General features: G+C 35.5%; 1 protein-coding gene across 1 annotated transcript in view; it reads right to left on the bottom strand.

Moving 5' to 3' along the window:
- LOC145286323 (protocadherin Fat 4-like) overlaps positions 1-16,703 on the bottom strand; it is a 342,844-nt gene that overhangs the window by 183,468 nt on the left and 142,673 nt on the right. The window contains exons 20-24 of the mRNA XM_080135245.1: positions 15,458-15,704; positions 9,519-9,740; positions 5,204-5,292; positions 2,785-2,953; positions 1,040-1,157 (exon numbers count right to left, since the gene is read on the bottom strand). Coding sequence (XP_079991371.1) covers positions 1,040-1,157; positions 2,785-2,953; positions 5,204-5,292; positions 9,519-9,740; positions 15,458-15,704 — 845 coding nt within the window. The remainder of the gene's footprint in view (positions 1-1,039; positions 1,158-2,784; positions 2,954-5,203; positions 5,293-9,518; positions 9,741-15,457; positions 15,705-16,703) is intronic.

The following is a 16,703-nucleotide window of genomic DNA, read 5'->3' as shown; positions in this document are numbered from 1 at the left end:
ATGATTGGGTTTTTTTATGGACCGGTCTTTTATGGGTTGTTAACCGGTTAAAATAATTTTTAAGGGTTAAAAAGCCGGTTAAAATAATTTTTATGGTGTCAAAAAAAGGTCTAAATTGATGTTACCTCAGGTAATCTAATTTATAAAACTCACTGTCTGTCTGTCCGTCTGTCTGTCTGATGTTTTAGAACTAGGTTAGTGGTTTAAGGTAGACGTTTTCCTTTTTTTTTGTACACATAGGTATATTTATATATGAAAAAAAAACAAACAAAAAAAAAACCGTCTACCTTAAACCACTAACCTAGTTCTAAAACAGATCCTTTGTTCGATAAAATGCATGCCCATTGGCTGATAGGAAGGGGCGCGGTGGATACTAGAAAGCTGATTAGCTAACTAAAAATCCTCAACATATATAAAAACAAGAAATAACCACAGAATTCGCGCATAAGCCTGACGAATCCTATAGTGGATGAAACGCAGAATATTCAGTGTAGCTTAATCGCTATATATATTTTATAAATTACTATATATATATATATATATATATATATATATATATATATATATATATATATATATAAATTAACTGATGACGGCTAAAAAAAGTTATATTATTGAATGGTCCAATGTTCAAAAACAATGAATACAATAGAAATTAATCCTTAAGTCATAGAGTTTCCAAAATTTATACTTTTCTCATCAGAAGAAATAAATAGTGTAGTTGTGCAACATTATAAAAATTTATGCGACATTATAAAAATTTATGCAACAGTATAAAAATTTATGCAACAGTATAAAAAAAATTACATTTAGAATTTGTGGTTGTGGAAATTGATTGTAGAAGTGGGAAAGAAGAATCCATAATGAAGAAATACAGTGCAATGGTATATTTGGTCAGCAATTTTGTGGACAGTTATAAACATTGAAAAACTTAGAATCTGCAATCGTTGAACCTGATAGAAATAAACTTGATTGAAATTTAGATGTAGATTTTAAAAAGAAAAAATTAAAGAAAAATCGACTTCATTTTTTTCCTTACCCTGATTGAACGTTGGTGGATTATCATTAACGTTTGTGATATCCATTGTTATTGTTGCTTCTGTGAAATTCGGGCCATTTTTCAGATAATCCATTTCTTTAATGTTCTCAGCTCTGACCTTACAAACAAAGGAAGAAAACATGCATTAATTTTTGAAAGGGAAAATTGCAGTATGCATGATTGTCATTCGCTTGAGAAAAGAAAGAGAAAAAGTCAAACTTGAAACCTGATCGACATGAGACAAAAACGTGTTCCGTTCGGGTTTGACAATATAAAAAGCCAGCATTTCTTCAATCGACAACATTTTTTTTTGTTGGCTCAATGTCGGTACGGGTTACTTTGCAATCTGGTGTCAGTTGAAGAAAGCTTGTTTGTGATGACGTCGAAAAGGGAACAGAACAGTTGCTATGTGTGCTTCGACGCGGTGAACTTGGCGATCTGAAAATCATTCATTTTTTTTTCTTTAACTCAAACATTCAACGATTAGAACTTTACATTATGATTATGTTAGTAAAAATAATTGTTTTTTTTTTCACAAGTGAGTCACCACTTATCAAGGCCCGAAGGCCACTCAAGGATAAGGGGCTAATGAATATACGGTGGTTACTAGGACAACAGCATATTAACTATTAGTGGTGGGAATTAGGTATAATTTAATTATTTAAGAGGTCGGTTGCACTCATAACCCACAATCTATCAAATATATATTGAAAAATCGTTATATATATATTTTACTAAGGAGTCACCGCTTATGAAGGCCCAAAGGCCATTCGAGGATAAGAGCTAATGCATCTTATGGGACAAAACCATGATGATCGGCAATGGTGGAAATTGGGTAGAATTTAATTATTTAGGAGGACAACTCAACAAAAACTTTTTTATATTGGACTTGAAAATTTCATGTTATAGTCAACTGGGAAGCAGCCCCGCGCTATTGTGTTCTACAGTCGGGTAGTTCTAGGAAGATTTTTTAATGCTAATTAATTACCATCTATTAAAACCTAAAAGCCAATCAAGGATAAATATTAATGCGATAATAATTGAATTATATTCATACTAATTAGAAGCAAAGGATAGAAAGGGTAAGAGTATAAGTATTTGTTGACATTGAACTTGAAGATGACTACGTCAGCTGGGAAGCAGTTCTGTGGTATTTTTTTCATACTCACGATCAGCCCTAACAAGGCATATCGCCACTTGGACATATTTGGGATCATGCCTAGGAAAGATTAACAAGATGTTGGTTTACATTACATTTAAACTTCTGTATATCTGATATGAAGTCAGAGAAGCCGGGAGCAGGAAGGGAATTCTAAAGTATAGCTGTTCGAGGAAAGAAACTATTAGAGTAGAAAGCTTTCTGGCATTTAGGGACCTCAACAATTAAGGGGTGTGATTTTGTTACACAACTGTGAAATTCTTGCAAAGAAGCTGCTTCATGGAAGTCCTGGTTTAGGTACACAGAAGAAAACAAAAGTTCTTTGCAATAGTGATAGCTAAATGAGTACTTGCTATGAATATTTTACAAGAAGAAATCAGAGATTAGAGCTCAGTCGAGCAACTACCACGAAAATAATTATAGAGTAGAGAAAGGCTAGCAATGTCTCTTTTGCAAGGGATTATAGAGGGGGGGGGGATCATTTCACATGAGACTGCAATTTTCTCTCAGTGGCATCTCCCTAGATGTTCCATCTCTGTGCATGTTCGACTTTTATCCAAGTAGAGGGTTTTAATAAAATACTTACTTTGAAAGTGAAAGTTTTATTTTCTGTTCCGTCCGCATCAAGGTGTCGCCAAGGGAAGATAACTCCTGTGTAAGGGTTGATCATGAAAGGATTTTCTTGACTCCAACCAACAATGGAGAAAGAAGTTCGCTTGTTTTCTTCTGTAGCGTCATCGTCTGAGAATTGTACCCTTGGGAAAAAGATGAAGAAATTTAAGACAAAATTCAGCCTCTTGCTTTGCTGATCTTGAAATATGGATGCCGTACTAATTATCAGCACAGGAAACGTAATTAGTGCGTTGTAGTTTAAACACTTTGAATTAGCTAAATCATGATGATAATGATTAGGGCTGTGACAACAGCATATTCTTTTCATTGTTTTGACTCTCGAGTATATATCCGACACAGTTAATCAACCGAGAACCACTCTATATAAAAGCATATAAGATATCAATGGATCCACACTCAAGAGTCAAAACAATGAAAAGAATATGCTGTTGTCCTAGCCCTAATGATGATGATGATGAGGGAGATGACAGTGGTGGCTAAGTGGTTAACAATACAAATTTCCAATCCAAGTATGTCAAATTTGAATCAACTTTGTTCTACAGAAACACACCCGTAAATACTAGATGTCTATCTAAAAATTCTAACTCACTGTGGGGAGACATGTGAAGTTTCCAATTATTTTTGCACATAATTTTGGTACTAGTAGTTAGTATATTTCTTATTTGAGCTGATTTTAGTGTTTTACTAGCAGAGAAGTCCGACGTTGCCCGGGATTGAATGATGATCAACGAATGTTTTACACTCCCATATTTTTGTTGTCATCGAGATCGGCAAAATCGCTCATTTTTCAATCAAATTGATTGATTGCTTGCTCTAGTCGGATTTTACCATGCAATTTGGATTTTACCATTCAATTTGTTAACTTTTATATCCTGTTCTTTAACTTCCATTACTCTATGACTTTTAATTACTCAATCAATTTTTAATTGTGATTTTCCATGTCTTACTGACTTTAGCAATTAAGGTGTAAACCATTATAACTATTTGCTAATATTTTCTCCTCTGAAGAGATGATAGACATCGAAATCATTTAGGATAAGGAGTTAAAATATTTCATTCTTTTTCTTACATAGAATAATAAGAATCTTTTGATCTGAAACTCAAGCATTTCACATCATAATTTTTTAAATTCATTGAATGACTAAAATTTGATTTATTTGCTCTATCTTGTATATCGATAAATTCTTATTTAGGTGGGATAGTAGTTATATAATACTACTGCCATAATATCTTGTACATCTTATAATCACAGGTTTCCATACCAGTTGATTGTTGAATAATTTTATTCTGAAGTATATGAGTTAAATCACAGATTGAATAATCAAGTGAATTGTCTTATTAAATATTAGTGAGATAATATTTTCACGACGATCCTAGCCAAAAAGGTAAAAAAAAGAAGAGAGAGAGTTTGAGTTACCTATTTGACATCATACTCAATAATAATCTCTGTACAAGGATTTGTCAGGAAAACCTAATATGAAGATATTAAGTAAACTGACCAAATATTCAAAATAACATTTCGTATTGGAAGCAAAAATACGATGCTCTCAACGCAGCTATAAACTAGCTCATATGAAGAATGGTGCACCTTCTTCTAGCGATTTTACCTCAAGTAATCTAATTTATAAAACTCACTATGTCTGTCTGTCTGTCTGTCTGTCTGTCTCCATATTTTCAAACTCTATCTCTCCCGAAACTAAACGTCGCAGAGTGGCGCTAGGGGCCTCAAATGATTGGGGGGTTTTATGGACCGTTCTTTTATGGGTCGTTAGCCAGTTAAAATCATTTTTAAGGAGTCAAAAATGGGTAAAAATTGAAAAAATTGTTATACGTTTTGTACATTCATCTTAGTTTATTTTTAATCAGTTCATATGTGTGTCACATTGGTACAGTGGTAACGTCACCAATTTTAAATGCTTCAGTTTTGCGTTCGGTTTCAATTTTAGCTGATGCTAGCTTTTTATTTTTACTTTTGAAACCATGACTCTGGAATAATATTGGAGTTGAATGTTAACTTTGGTGAGAGCTACCTGGCAGTTGAGTCAGTGAGCCTCTCTCGGCCTGGTTGAATCCCTTGAAGGCCAAGAGATTCTGTGATGGGATAAAGATCTGCAAGTCTGTTATACAACCTTATTTGATTATAAATTAGACTTGTGATGCTTTGCTTTGGATGCAAATTCTTTGTTATAGCACTCAAAGAATCGATGGAGGGTCACAATGTTCACATTGTACTGCCATGACCAGGAAGGGAACGGGCGCTATGTGCATTCGCTTTCGTTATCGTTGGTGCATATTCAGACCTCCCTATTTTCTGTTTCTCTTTTATGCATGACAAATTCTATTCACTGTTGATTAAATCAATAAATATTTACGTGCAAATGGGCAAGCCAACAGCTGAATTCTCTGGAATATTTTTTGGACACATAGACGAATCTAATTGTGGCACGTTATTGTTCATATCCTAAAAAATAAAAGAAAAACAAAATTATACACAATTAATGGAAAGCTAAGAAAAGAAAATTTATTAATTCCGAGTTTTCTGTACTAATCAAGTATTCCCCGTTGTATAAGTTGCTATGATCATATCAGTTGGCATTCCTTGTCGTGGGCGCCTCAGGTGATTAGCAATAAATGGATACCTTCTCCAAAATCAGGAAATAAAAAAGGATAATGTTATTTGAGATATAAATATTATCCTCACAGAAATTGATTGAGAATAAATAGCAAAACATTACTAGTTTTGCTTTTTATGTTTTGATGAAAAACTTGATATCATTAGATTTAAAAATAGAAATAGTTAACAGAAAAGATACACACATTAAGGCGTTTATAAACAACCATTATTAGTTGACCACAATGAGTAAAGTTATCTTTCACTTTCTTCTGCTTTTCAAACATTAGAATTCATAACCTTATTTTTTTAAAGGACTCATCAGACTAAAATGCATGTAATTCATTGTGCTGAATGTTTTTTTTTATATACATGTGGGGTTTAGTTTAGCTAATTAACCAATCAGATTCTTTATTATCCCCAGCTACGGATTAGTTTTTCACTAGCCAATGACAGGACTTCTCTTAGACAAAAGTTTGTTCAACTTTCACTTTCTCCTCCTTTGTTCTATTTTGAAACAATGTGATTAACCTCTTTTTTCTTAATGTGTCGAATAAATAGGTGACCTTGTTTGGAGACTTGCATGCTTGGAGTACTTTTTCTTATGTTTTAATTAGCACCCCATCATCTTACTTTTATCCGTTTCTTCCCACGTATGCATATTAAAAAAAAAATTTGAACCCTTAACCTCATATAGACTTTTCAAGTAAACTCCTAACTCCCCAACTCTTTAATTATTTAGCTATAATCTTTATTCCCTATTATAACTATTAATATGTAATTCTGTAATGCTCATATATGTAAAATATTATTAATAACATAGGCCGTATGTTCAAAAGCTTTTAACTAGAACGTATCTTCAACAATGTCGATTTTGACATATTGCAATCTCCCCAACAGAACTATCCAGACTATAGCAATCATGATAACTTGCCACCCCTACTCATCTAAACTGTCTGCCTTTTCCCTCTTCACCCTGTTCCCACTCCATGTTATAGTTAGCTGGGAAGTAGCATCGCGCTATTGCGTTCCACAGATGGGCAGTTCTAGGAAGATTTTTTAAACAACTAATTTTAACCCTTGGAATAACCACAAAATTACCTGATGCAAATATATTCTTCTTCTTCTTCTTTCCTTTTTTTTCTTTCTTCCCTTTTCCCCCTTTTCTCATTCCTCTTTCTTCCTTACCGTCCTTCTTTGATTATCCTTATTTTATATCTTTTTACTTAATTTAACAATTAATGATTTCTTTTTCTCCTTTTCATTCATTCCCCTTCCCCTTTCTTTCCTTTTTTCCCCTATTATGTCTTTCATGTCTATAATTACCTTTACTTTTTATCCTTTTACTTTCTATAGCATTTATAATCTATTTTTCCGGTGATCATGTGTGTCAACTTGCCTCTTTTTTCATTTTTCCAATTTAATACAGAACATCTACTGAAACAGGTCGGACGGTTCGGGTGTGTCTGCTAAAACAAACTGTAATACTCTGTATTAAACTATAACTGTAAAAAAAAATTAAAGATTATACTTAGCTCTACTCCAGTATTGAGCACTTTTTGATCCGTTTTTTGACCCACCCTACTTTGGATTATATATATATATATATATATATATATATATATATATATATATATATATATATACTAGCGAGGGGTACCCGGCGTTGCCCGGCTGTTTGGAGATGTGTGTGGTTTTGGGTAAATCAAAACTCGGGGGGGGGGTTAAAATAAAAAAAAAATGTTTTGGTAGGTAAGTATGAGGATCGAACCCGAACCGTGTAGGCAAAGTTGGAAATTAAAGTGTGAAAAAAAAAAAAGAGGGCGACGGTTTTAACCATTGGTCCACCGTGAGATGTTAACGGAAAGACGTTCGAATTTATTTAATTACTTGGATTTGGCAGGTGCACGTTTTAATGACTTAATGACGTCAACATTTTACTGCGGGGTATCATTTAGTGCGGAACACTTTTTTTTTTCAAAGATGTTGGGGGTAGGGGGAAACACTTGTCCAAATTGAATAGCAATTGTTTGATATATGGAAAATATTTCCACATTGATCAAAGCTGATTTGTTTCGGACATTTCCGCCGATAGACAGAAAATGCCACCAAAATTAGTGTCGCTTTTATTATAGGAAAAAGACTAATCCACATGCAGTGAGTGACAAATGTTGAATATTTATCTTCCCGAAGTCGAGCAAATTAAATAGACAGGCGAGCTCCGTTGTTAACTGTGAGATATTACGATTTACATGTGATATAAAAAGTTTTAAAAAGTTGTGAACCGACTGACCGCTTCTCTGAAAAAAGCCTTTTGTAGACATAGAGAAAAAGCGAACACACATACGCACATACATACATTTTTACTTTTATATTTATATATATATATATATATATATATATGCATGTAAATTTTTTTATAAATAACAAAAACAAAAAGCGTCTTCAACTGAGGAACACATATCTGTCTCTGATGAGTTCTTTGGTGAATCTCTGCTATTCAACGAAACATTTGTAAGACCTACTACATTTACACATAAACAAAACATTATGAGCGTGAAATAAATACATCCTCTGCTTCTGAAATGATAACTAGCAATATATATGTATATATAAGAGCAAATAGTTAATAAAACATGTTAAAAACACTTTGAAAAAGAGTTAAAAACATATTTAATCAGAAAAGGAAACACTTGATAAGTGGATAGTCTTTAATCCGCGGAGTTTCGAAGAAATACTTTCCTTCTCCTCAGAAGGTAAGAATTAGCAAAATGCGGGATCGGATTTTGCATACAAAAGTATTTGATGAAACTGCAAGTAAGTCAAACATCTTACTTGATAACAAAAAGTGAAGCAGAGAGAATAAGGTGAAGAAAAAGGTGATTACACGTGAATTGAATTTATTTTATATATATATATATATATATATATATATATATATATATATATATATATATATTATTTTTAAAATGTAATTATCCACTGACACGTGTTTCGTCGTCTACGACTCATCAGAGTGGCTGTATCTAGCGAGATTTGAAATCAGGACCCAACGGTAATGAGCCTAAACACTTACCCCTGGACCATCTCGCCAACTGTCTGGATGTATCGCGATTCACTCAGATGTTGTTTTGTTTTGGTTTTAGCGATATGTTTTGAATGAATTCAATTATTTACGAAAGTGCATTTTTACCTAAAGGGGTAAGGGTTTAGGCTCATTACCGTTGGGTCCCAATTTCGAATCTCGCTAGATACAGCCACTCTGATGAGTCGTAGACGATGAAACACGTGTCAGTGGATAATTACATTTTAAAAATAATATATATGCCGCTCCCCATGCGGGGGTACCAAATTGGTTAAAAGGGAAAATTATTCCCAACTCGCATTTAGGTAAAAATGCACTTTTGTAAATAATTGAATTCATTCAAAACATATCGCTAAAACCAAAACAAAACAACATCTAATATATATATATATATATATATATATATATATATATATATATATATAATTATTTTCTTACTATAATAATTAAATACCTAAAGACACTAGTGTTTCATCCTTTTGGGAATCTTCAGTGCAGGGTGTCACGATTAACACCAGTCGACAGATTCGAACTCGGCAACCCGAGCCATCTCTGGCTCGATTAGCAAAAATATATATATATATATATATATATATATATATATATATATATATAATGCTCCTTATCTTGAGTTAAGCATATTGAGAAGATACACACAATATACCATTGACGTATTAAGCGATGCTCGTTGTGTAAACAACTCGAGCTTAGGTATTCGGATGATGTCACAACACCGTTAATTCACTGTTCGCACAGCAGCTGCTGGTTGGCATAATGGTTTAAAGCCTTGAGTGTTGTACAGGCGGTCAGGTTGCGATCCTGGCTTGAGGTAGTTGCCTGTCTAGCTTCACTGATAAGCTGTGATACAGCGAAACAGTACTGTATGTGAATTACTCTCTCTCTCTATATATATATATATATATAGAGAGAGAGAGAGACAGAGAGAGAGAAAGAGAGACAGAGAGAGAGAGAGAGAGAGAAATTTTCTTACCTTAAAGGTGATACTGATATTTATCGTATTATTCAATTCAGATCGATGCACGTCATACGCCATCACAATCACAGAAACCGTCTGACCCAAAACTTGACTTTCTTGGCCATTTTTCAGATAAAGTTCAGATTTATTTTGTAATTCAAAATAAGCCGATGATGTGGAATTTTCTATAGCGTAAGCAGTTTCAATAAAATTTGGATGAATATCTTTGTCCGTAGTCTGAAAAGTGAAAAAAAAATATTTTGTGATCTAACACAATCCGCATAATCTTTTCCTATATTAATTTCTTAATATCTAACATATAAAAAGAAGTCTGTCTATTTCTTAAGTTTTGTCATCAATTTGTCAAAAATTAACAAAATCCATATTTATTTTAAATGTGTCAGTTACTTCTGGGGATCGTTGTAGAGTATTTTTAAGAACAACTAATCTGAGTTAGTGCCATGCTTGAAACCTTTGTAACTTTCATCCGATCTTCTATAATATCATACAAAATACAATTACAACTGGTGAAATAATAGATAGTCCAAATAACTCAAATATTATGAATTATCAAGCAAGAGTAAGATGCAACGTTGATTTTTAATGTGGCGAAAATTCAGCTCACCAAAAAAGAGCACTCTTGGTTGGGACAAAATTAAAAACTGGCATCTGTCTGAAAAGATTTCTCCTTTGCTGACTGAGAACAGTTTTTCGAATGCAGACAAAACCATTATGGCAGCAAAGTATATCAACAAATTGATGAAATGCATCAGAAACTTCAACAACAACACCCAGCATTAGTCAACAGAAAAGGCCCAGTTCTCCTCCACGACAATGCCCAACAGCACATTGCCAAATCGACCCTACAGAAGTTGAAAAAATTGGGTTACGAAACTCTGCTTCACCTGCACTACTCTCCAGATTTCTCACCTACCGACTACCACTTTTCAAGCGTCTTCTGCTTGAGAAATGCTTCAAAAGCCTAGGCGATATCAAAAACGCTTTCAGCAATTTCATCGCCACCAGAACACAAGATTTTTACGTTACTGGCATAAATACTCTTGCTTCATGTTAGCAAATGTTGATTCTGATAATTCTTATTTTGATCAATAAATTTTTGTTCAAGTTGAGATATTTTCATTCGACTTTTAAAGTTAAAAACCGCAAGGACTTTCTTGTCAACCTGATATAAATTAATAATATTTCACAAAAATAACAACATAAAACCACTTTTACATTCCTATACAAAATTTTTCTCACATTCTTCACTATTGGAATTAATTTTATTCTGGGACAAAGTAAAATTCTCACACATGAGAATATGGTAACGAATCAAGGATAAGCTCTGAAATAGAATATGGCATTCGTTGGTTTGCAAGAAGGAACATGCAAGTATGTACAATACTTAATGCAAGGAAGGGGACTGGGTTTCTGTGACTGCCGTCTTGGGCATGTGTCATGAAGCCTTAGGATCAGATAAAAAGGGGATGATAAAGAGGCAAGGCACACTCATGTGAGGGTTTTTATAAACTACCTAACGTAACCCCTAAAGCAGCAACTGGAAATCCTGCCGGCCGAAAGGGTCAAGGGAATGAGGAAAAAGAGGGGAGTATATATTCTAATATTACTGATCGCAACCTTTTTATTTTATTTTATTTTTTTTTACATGGGGGTCACCACTTATCAAGCCCGAAGGCCACTCAGGGATAAGGGTTATTGCGTGTACAGTAATCAATGAGATAGTATTGTAGTAATCATTAGTATTGGGGGTTTTGATAGTGTCTTAAGGGGGCGGTTTGTCAGGAGTTTGTTTATGTTGGACTTGAAGACGTCCAAGCTGCAGTTAGGTGGGAAACAGGCAAGAGGCAGAGAGTTCCACTGCCGTGCAATTCTAAGAAAGAAGCTTTGCTCATGGAATCTACGTTTGGATTTAGGCACAGATAAAGAGTGGGGAAATTATTGACAGTAGTTTCAGCCAGACGGGTGTTTCTTGTGAAAGATTGGCGAGGGGGGGGGAAGGGATTGGAGCTCAGACGAGCACCTGCTATGGAAATAACGATAAGGCTTGCAACGTCTCTTCTGTGGGAGAGAGGTTGCAGGGAAGAGAAAAGGGCATGCCCCCACTAAACCACAAAGTCTATTTTGTACTCTGTCAAGGCAGGATAGGTTGTTTTTAGCAGCTCCTGCCCAGGCGTGGCAGCAGTACTCCATCCTTGGGCGTACTTGGCTTTTATACAGATAGAGAATTGCATTAGTAGTGAGATATCTTCTGGAGCGGTAGAAGGATCCCACCATTTTCCCAGCATCCATGGCAACAGGTTTGATGTACATGTTCCATTTCAGATCAGGAATAAAGGTCAAACCCAGAAGCTTGTCAAAACATGGAGCCTCCCTAAGACGAGAGCCATCCATTTCAATTGATGCCAGATGGGGATCAGAGCGTTGATGATGTAAAGATAGAAGCTTGGTTTTGGATGCATTAAAAGTGACCAGCCACCTCTTCCCCCATTGTACCACATGCTCAAGATCAGAGGAGAGAGAATTAGAGAGAACTTTGTCATTTACAGCCTTTGATGTGTTGCCATAGATGGTCGTGTCATCAGCATAGATGTCAACGAATGATTTAAGTATGTGTTTTGGGAGATCATTGATGTAGATCAGGAAGAGAGTTGGGCCCCTGGGGGATTCCAGTATTAATACTGTGGGCCTCTGATTTCTGCCCATCAACCACTACTCTTATGAACCTACGAGAGAGAAATGATTTAATGATAGAGAAAACATTTCCAGTAATACCGTAGCTGGAAATCTTGTGAAGTAAGCCCTTATGGCATACCATATCGAAGGCCTTCGATATGTCAAGAGCAATTGCCCTGGAAAGGAAACCTTTGTCAAGAGATCCACTAATGCTATGTGATATAACTGTTAGCACTTCTGCTGTAGATCTTGCAGAGTGGAAACCATATTGTGTGTCACTAAGAAGGTTGTTTCTGTTGAGGTGGTTGACTACTTCTTTATTTAATATGGATTCCAACAACATACTCATGACACACAGGAGACTTATTGGTCTGTACTGAGAGGGAGATAATTTTCACCTGAATTCTTAAATACAGGGCGTACTGATGAGGTTTTCCAGGGTGTCGGAAAGCACTTCTCCTTAAGGCAACGCTTAAACAGTTTTGTAAGTATGGGAGCAAGTTCTGGTTGTAGCTTTTTTCAGCACTATAACTGGAATGCCATCAAGGCCATTTGCTTTACTGGAATCAAGGTTCTTGATTAGCTTGGCGACCTCACGCACAGATATTTGTATGTTGCATAGCATGTTGTCTGTTATAGGAGGAAATACAGGGAGTTGATGACCATTATCGCATAGGGTAGAATTAGCTACAAAGTTCTTGGCAAATAGTCTGGCCTTGTCTGATGCTGACGAGATGACCTCAAGTCCATTGACGATAGTTGGGATAGAACGCATGCTTCTGATCAAGATCCTGTTTGCTATTTGCCAAAACTTGTGGGAACCAAGCCACTGCTCAGCTATTTTGGAGTTAACAGACAGCATATAGATCTCTTGCATTTTTTATTACTCTTTTACAGTGGTTGCTGGCAGTCCTGAAAGCAGCTTTAGTCTCAGTACATCTATTACGTTGGTAGCTATGGAAAAAGTGATTTCTGTGCGCGATGGCAGCAGCACATTCAGGGGAGAACCATGGCTGGCTGTTAGGTTTTTGCTGGAAGTTTTTGGATGGTATGAATCGGTCTATGCCTACAATTAACCATTCGGTCAGATCTGATACTATAGAAGTTGCCCCATTCCCGGCTTAGGATAGTACTTTTTAAACATGGAATACAGAGGTAGGTCAGATATGAATGTACGAAAGCTATCCCAGTCAGCCATAGAGTATCGATATACAGTACGGTGGAGAGGTACATCTGAAGACTTATTACATTTCATTTTTATGTTAACTGCTACAACAGAGTGGTCAGAGGATCCCAGAGGAGATAGAATGGAACATGAACACAGCTCAGGGGAAGTTGTGAGGAAAAGGTCTAGAAGGCTTGCATATTGACCGGGTGTATCGGGCACACGGTTGGGTTCATGAACAATCTGAGTGAGGTCATAGGCAATGGCAAAATCATGACAAAATATCCCCTCGTTATCGGTTTTATTTGAGTGGGTCAGCCATTCCACATTATGGACATTGAAGTCACTGCAAATGTGAATGTTAACCGAAGGATGAGCAGACAGGATGTGGTCAATTTTCTCAGATATGCTCTTAAAGATAGTAACCTCACTGTTGTGGGGGTGATAGAGGGCAAATATAAATGCAGTGGTGTAAGCTAGTGCAACCCAGAAGCACATATAAGGTAAATTAGGGTCTTCTCTGGAGATATCCCTACCACATGGAAAATCATATTTGATGTAGGCACATATTTCATGCCCATGACAATCTTGGGGGTCAGATTTAGATGTTTAGTTGGAGTATCCTTTAATTATGAACTCATCTAGGGAAGTGGTTGGCCCTATGCCAGTTTCACTTAGAAAGAATATGTCCGGTTTCGTCTCCTGTAATTGTGTTTCAACCTCTGGAAGGTTGGAACGTAGACCTCTGATGTTGGAGAAAGAGACCTGGTAGTAGGGGTCTACGTTGGAGGATGGGATTCTAGGTTTATTTGTGTTTCTTTTTTGGAGATTTGTCATGATTGAGGTTTTGGGGTTTGTGGAGCAGGTCGGTAGACTTGGTTGGAGCAGGACAGACAGGGAAAATAAGAGAGAAAAAGACAAGAAATTTTTTTTTTTTGCGTGGCACATGATAAGGTAAAGCCGTAACAATTACCCACTAGTATGGCATCAAGAGGCCCTACCAGAAACTACTGTATGGTCCAGAATCCATTCACCAAATGGCAATACAGCAGCCCCGGTACTTTGCACCTGCTGATAGGACAGCCTGCTTAGTGGTTAATTCAAGGTTCGAGTCCCTGACTATCAGGCGGGTAACGTCAGCCCAGATGAAACGTTTACCTCCAGCACCCTTACTAGTGACATGACCACAAGGATAGACATAGAAACAGAAATTTTCCGACATCTCAGGCTACTCTTTACAAAGTACTACCGACCTAGAAAGCAGCATTTTCTTCACCCTTTGCCAGAAAAATAACTCATTGGAAATTAGGACTGAAGGACAAAGAAGGAGAAGCGAGAGTTACTGGAGCTGCCGATAACACATCCACATGCATTATCTAATCTCCATTGAAAAAAAAAAAAAATAAATAAAAAAATAAACTAAAATAAAAAAAAGGTGAGAACGACTTAGTATAAGTCCGTTGCCCCATTCCCGGCTTAGGATAGTACTTGAAGACAGTCTCCCCTCCTATGTTAATGCATGGATACTTTTTGTCTTTATCTAGGTCGAGCTGGGATGTTAAACTGTTCCAGCTCCACTCCATAATAAATATTCTATAATGGAACTTTTATCAAATTGAAAAGGTCTGGTTATTTTTAACTCGTTTAGAAAGCTGGTTAATAAGTAATACCGTTAGGGTTTTGTATTAACTTTAGCGCTATGTATCAACTTTAGCTAGAAGTAATGCATACTTTAGAAGAGCAAAAAAAAAAAAAAAAAAAAAAAAGCTGCGTGTTTTTGAGTTCAGATGATATGTAAATATAATTTGGGAAATGTTCAATTTCATGGGAGACTTTTTTTGTTGTTGTTTTAAATATAAGAAAAAGTATTGGTTAATAATAATATTTTTGACAAAAAAAGATTTAGGAGAAAGATAAGAAAACAAGACAAATATTTAGGATTAAAGTCAAATCTGTGATAAGGAAAAATAAAAAATAAAAAAACTAGACATGTTAGTGTTTTTAGATTAGTACGCTGCAAAAGTTACGAACAGAAAAGTTTCTTAGCTTTTGGGACCGTAGCGTTCGACTTAGCTTGGAAGTTCCAAAACCTTACCTTCAGATGGTAAATAATATTCTTTATTTGATCCTCTTTAACAATTAAGTGAACAGACGGAAGATTGAATTCGGGTGCGTGGTCATTTACGTCTTCAACTATAACATTCACCAAACAGCTTGCAACCAACGGTTTCGGTAAGCCATTGTCATTGGCAAAGACAACTAATGCGAACCTCGTTGGTTTGATAATATTAAAAATTCGTTGACTTCGGATTACACCAGTTGATTCATTAATTCTAAAATTGCTGCAAAAAGAATTTAAAAAAATAATTAAAATTAGCATAAACTGTTTAATAATCAATATAAAAATGTTAAAATTTGCATCATTGTGACACGATGAAGTATTTTACTAGTGCAGTATTTAATTAAGTTAAATTTATTATGTAATCTATTATATTAAAAGGAAAGGTTTTATTTTTTCACAGGTTTCGTGAAAGTTTACTTCATTTCAATAATATAATTTTCATTTAATTATTAAAATCGTTTATTAATTATTTGATGTTTATTTTAATGAATCTATTTAATTTCAACTTATCCCCTGAAGTTTTTTTTTTTTTTTACAAAGGCATCACCACATTATCAAGGCCAAGAGGCCACTCAAGGATAAGGGTTAAAGAGTGTACAGTAGAAATTGGTCAATATAGTAATCATTAGTAATGAAAATTTGGTAAATTTAATAACTTATATGGAACGGCTCATCAAGAACTTATTTACTTTAGACTTGAACACAACCATATTGTAGTCAGCCGGAAAGCAGGAAAACGGAAGACAATTCCACAGGCGTGCAGTTCTAAGAAAGAAGCTTTGTTCATGGAATCTACGTTTAGGTTTAGGCACAGATAAAGAGTGGGGGAAATTATTGATAGTGTTTACAGCTAGACGAGTGTTTCTTGTGAAAGTTTGGCGAGGGGGGACCATAGATTGAAGCTCAGTTGAACACTTTCCATGAAAATAACGATACATCAGAGACAAACTCGCAACATCTCTTCTGTGAGATAGAGGTTGCAAGGAGGAGAAAAGGACATCTCCTACGAGGCTACGAAGTCTATTTTGAACTCTATCAAGGCAGGACAAGTCCTTTCTAGCAGCTCCTGCCCAGATGTGGCAACAGTATTCCATCCTTGGACGTACCTGGCTCTTATATAGATAGAGAATAGCATCAGCAGTGAGATATCTACCGGATCGATAGAAAGATCCCACCATTTTTCCAGCGGCCTTGGCAACAGATTTGATATACGTGTTCC

The sequence above is a fragment of the Euprymna scolopes genome, chromosome 10, assembly GCF_053919585.1.
Source record: "Euprymna scolopes isolate OS-2025 chromosome 10, ASM5391958v1, whole genome shotgun sequence".
Classification (NCBI taxonomy): domain Eukaryota; kingdom Metazoa; phylum Mollusca; class Cephalopoda; order Sepiida; family Sepiolidae; genus Euprymna; species Euprymna scolopes.
This window is presented reverse-complemented; position numbering and strand designations above follow the sequence as displayed.